Source organism: Vanessa cardui, chromosome 15 (assembly GCF_905220365.1).
Source record: "Vanessa cardui chromosome 15, ilVanCard2.1, whole genome shotgun sequence".
Lineage (NCBI taxonomy): Eukaryota > Metazoa > Arthropoda > Insecta > Lepidoptera > Nymphalidae > Vanessa > Vanessa cardui.
The window spans coordinates 7,728,660-7,733,436 of record NC_061137.1 but is presented as its reverse complement, the minus strand read 5'-3'; the positions used below and the strand labels follow the sequence as shown (position 1 = coordinate 7,733,436).

Below are 4,777 nucleotides of genomic sequence, written 5' to 3'. Positions count from 1 at the left end.
TCGGATTTCATTATTATTAAAATGTTTACTTTATCGTGATCATACGTGTTTAGTATGTATATTAGTTTGTTCCAAGAAAGCCCAAAAACATATTTGACGTCAGTTTTACACTATAACCAAGACACTTTCATTGATTATCACTTTCATTCAATCATTCATCTGCAACTGACGGTAACAGCATCAGTGATGTTTTGACTCACTCACATTCATGTTATTCATTATTGTTTAAATTAAAAGCAATATTATTATATTTGATCACCCCGAATTGTATTTATATCTATATATATAAAAGAAAGTCGTGTTAGTTACACCACTTATAACTCAAGAACGGCAGAACAGATTTGGCTGAAAATTGGTAGGGAGGTAGCTTAGAGCCAGGAGACGGACATAGGATACTTTTTATCCCGTTCGACAGCGTTCCTGTGTGACTTGACATGAAACGTCAGTCACTATAAAACGTGGTATAACAAAAAAGAATCAGACTTGGAATAACAAAACGCAAATGACAGCTATGTAATTGACGTAAAATGACAGCTATGTAATGACGTATGGATGACAATTTGATATTTGTAAGAAATCACTATTAAAACTATTTCTATTAAATAAATAATTAACAAGTGGATTGAAGTGAAGTGAAGTTTAATTAATAATGCCGCGACCAAGACGATCGAATCTTTCCCGACAAAGCCGTAATGCAAGAAGAATACAAAATACTGCAAATGAAAGGACTGAAGAAGAACAAGAAATTGCACGTGAACAGCGCCGCAATAGTATGGCTCGACTTCGTGCTTCTCAATCACGAGAGCAAAGTGAAGCAGCCCGTGAAACAGCTCGGTTGGCAATGCAGAATCGTCGAGCGAACAACAGAAGTCAACAAATAGATAATTTGCGACGCAGAACAAGATATTTAGCTGATTTGAATCGAGCTGCGTTTCGATACGATTGCAGCAATGATTACAGCTTGCATCCTAGCGTTTGCATTGGGCAAATGGACGTTGTTTGCGAGTATTGTGGTGCATTAAAGTTTTCCGGAGAAACGCCTGGATTATGCTGCGTTAATGGTAAAGTGAAATTGCCAGTGTTGACTCCGCCACATGAGCCATTGTATTCATTGCTTTGCGGCGAAACACAAGAATCACGCCACTTTCTTGCAAATACTCGAAAATACAATAGTTGTTTCCAAATGACGTCATTTGGGGCAGACATTATCGAAGAAGGAGGTTTTAATCCGACATTTAAGGTATTTATTTTTGTACTTACATAGAATGTAGTTAAAGAATAACTTACTTTATCTATTGGTATGTATTATACTACTCTCCCACGGAGAAAAGTGTTTATAACCCAGTTAATACTGTCTGGTTTTTATTTTGTAGATACAAGGACAGATTCACCATCGAATTGGATCATTACTACCTTTCGAAGATACACAGAATAAATTTTTACAAATATATTTCATGGGCAACATGGAAGAACAACTTGATCGACGCCTAGGGATCAATGCAGGAATGAAGCGAGCAATTCTTCAAGACTTGCAGTGTCTGCTTCATGAACATCATGCGTTGGTCAGGTTGTTTAAGAGTGCTTTAGAGCGCATGCCAAATGATGACTATAAAGTTGTCATCAAAGCAGATAAACGACCATCTGGAACACACGAACGCACATTTAATGCTCCAACAATAGACGAAGTTGCCATCCTGATTGTTGGTGAACAATTGGAAAAACGCGATATTGTGCTTACACGTCGCGATACTGGGCAACTGCAACAAATATCGGAAACTCATCGATCATATGACGCATTGCAATACCCACTGATGTTTTGGCAAGGAGAAGATGGATATTATTTTAATATTAAAATGATAAATCCATTGAATGGTAAAGTATCAGTATCTTAATAATGGTTAATGTCTGTATTATTTGCCTTTGAAATGGTTAATTATCAAATTTTTAATTTCAGGTGAAGAAACTACAAAGAAAGTTAGCTCAATGAATTATTATGCATATCGTTTGATGATTCGTCAAAATGCTGACAACTATTTGCTGCGGTTTCGTCGATTGTTTCAGCAGTATTGCGTTGACATGTATGTAAAAATAGAAACGGAACGTTTAACATTTATTAGGTTGAACCAAGCCAAACTGCGTTCTGAGGAGTACATCCATTTACGTGATGCAGTTAGTACTGAAGGAAATGCAGCTAATATTGGTCGATTAACTATTCTGCCGGCGACCTACATTGGTAGCCCACGTCATATGCATGAATATGCACAAGATGCAATGACATATGTTCGTCATTACGGCCGGCCAGATCTCTTTATTACTTTTACCTGTAATCCAAAATGGATAGAAATTACTCAATTGCTGCTTCCCGGACAAACATCAAATGATAGACACGACATCACAGCACGTATATTCAGGCAAAAAAATCGGTCCCTGATGAACTTTATTGTTAAACAACGCGTCTTTGGAGATACTCGATGCTGGATGTATTCAATCGAATGGCAAAAGCGAGGCCTGCCGCACGCACACATTCTTATTTGGTTAGTGGAAAGAATTCAGCCTGACCAAATAGATGATATCATATGTGCCGAGATTCCTGATCATGAAGTCGATCCAGACCTACATGATGTTGTTACTACTAATATGATTCATGGACCGTGTGGTTCCATCAACCCCCAATCACCTTGCATGGTCGATGGAAAGTGCTCTAAACGATATCCACGGAAATTAACGGCGGAGACTGTCACTGGCAACGATGGGTATCCGCTGTATCGGCGTCGATCACCAGATGACAACGGTCGAACTGTCACAACGAAAGTGAAAAGAATGGATTTCGTTGTCGACAACAGTTGGATTGTTCCATATTCGCCACTTATTTCTAAAACATTCAAGACACATTGCAACGTTGAATACTGCAATTCAGTTAAGTCCATAAAATATATTTGCAAATATGTCACGAAAGGCAGTGATATGGCGGTTTTTGGATTGCAATCCTCGAATACCAACGATGAAATTTCACGCTATCAAGTTGGTCGTTATGTGAACTGTAATGAAGCGATTTGGCGTATATTCGCATTTCCCATTCACGAACGTCATCCTACTGTTATACATTTGGCGGTGCATCTGGAGAATGGTCAACGAGTATATTTCACGGCTTCGAATGCTACGCAACGTGCTGAAACACCTCCAGCAACTACATTGACCAGTTTTTTTGCAATCTGCCAAAGCGATCAGTTTGCACGAACTTTGCTTTACTCGGAGATGCCACGTTATTATACTTGGAATGCTTCATCCAAGAATTTTCAAAGACGGAAGCAAGGTGATGCGGTTCCTGGGTATCCAGATGTGCGTTCTACTGATGCTCTTGGTCGTATGTATACAGTTCATCCAAAGAATGATGAATGTTTCTATTTGCGGTTGTTGCTGGTGAATGTGCGTGGGCCAACTTCATTTGAGACACTACGAACTGTTAATGGTGTAATATTCCCAACATATCGTGCTGCATGTGAAGAATTGAAATTATTAGAAAACGATACCCATTGGGATACGACAATCGCTGAAGCCATTATCTCTGCATCTCCAAGTCAGATACGCACATTATTCGCTATTATAATTTCGACATGTTTTCCATCAAACCCATGTAACCTGTGGCACAAATACAAGGATAGTATGTCAGAAGATATTTTACATCAAAGTCGTGTCAGTTCCAGAAATCACGATATTGAGATGAATGAGGAGATACATAATCGTGCTTTACTCTTGATCGAAGATATGTGTTACCTCATGTGCGGTAATTTATTAATCAGGTTAGGAATGCCAGCGCCAAATCGTGAAATTAATGACGCATTTAATCGAGAATTGGAACGGGAACGTGAATATGATCACCAGGAATTAGATTTAGTAGTTCAAAGGAATGTACCCCTGTTGAATTACCAACAAAAGGAAGTTTATGATACTTTAATGATGGCAATCGCTGATGAAAATGGTGGTTTATATTTCCTAGATGCCCCTGGTGGAACTGGCAAGACATTTCTTATGTCATTAGTTTTAGCAACTGTTCGGGCGAGATCCAACATAGCGGTTGCAGTTGCTTCTTCTGGAATAGCAGCCACATTGTTAGAAGGATGCCGTACGGCTCATTCAGCATTCAAATTACCGTTAAATCTTCAAACTATTGAAGAACCAACGTGTAATATTGCAAAACACTCAGCAATGGCCAAAGTTTTAGCGACATCGAAAATCATCATCTGGGACGAATGCACAATGGCGCATAAACGTGCATTAGAAGCACTTAACCGAACATTAAAAGATTTACGCAATGACTCGAGATGTTTTGGAGGAGCAATGATTTTACTGTCTGGCGATTTCCGCCAAATACTGCCAGTAATTCCAAGCCGCCGCTGCCGACGAAATAAACGCTTGCCTCAAATCGTCAAATCTATGGCGCTATGTGAAGAAACTGCAGCTGACAACAAACATGAGGGTTACATTGCTTAATGATACATCTGCTGAAGATTTCTCGGAGCAATTGCTGACTATCGGTAATGGTCAAGTACCTGTCGATGAATCGAGCGGATTAATATCATTTCCAAATAATTTCTGTAATTTTGTCTCATCAAAAGACGAACTTATCAACAATGTATTTCCAAATATTAATTCTAACTACAAAAATAATGAATGGTTGAGTGAGCGAGCAATTTTAGCGGCTAAGAATAAAGATGTAGATGACCTGAACGACATAATTCAAAATAAGATCATTGGAACAATGCATTTATTCAAATCT

General features: G+C 38.7%; 1 protein-coding gene across 1 annotated transcript; it reads left to right on the top strand.

Annotated features, from left to right (window-relative positions):
• The first annotated feature begins 692 nt into the window (after positions 1-692).
• LOC124535893 lies at positions 693-4,491 on the top strand. Its single transcript, XM_047112294.1, has 2 exons — positions 693-834; positions 1,955-4,491. The coding sequence occupies exons 1-2, from the start codon at positions 693-695 to the stop codon at positions 4,489-4,491; spliced, it is 2,679 nt and encodes an 892-aa protein (XP_046968250.1).
• Positions 4,492-4,777: the final 286 nt, after the last annotated feature.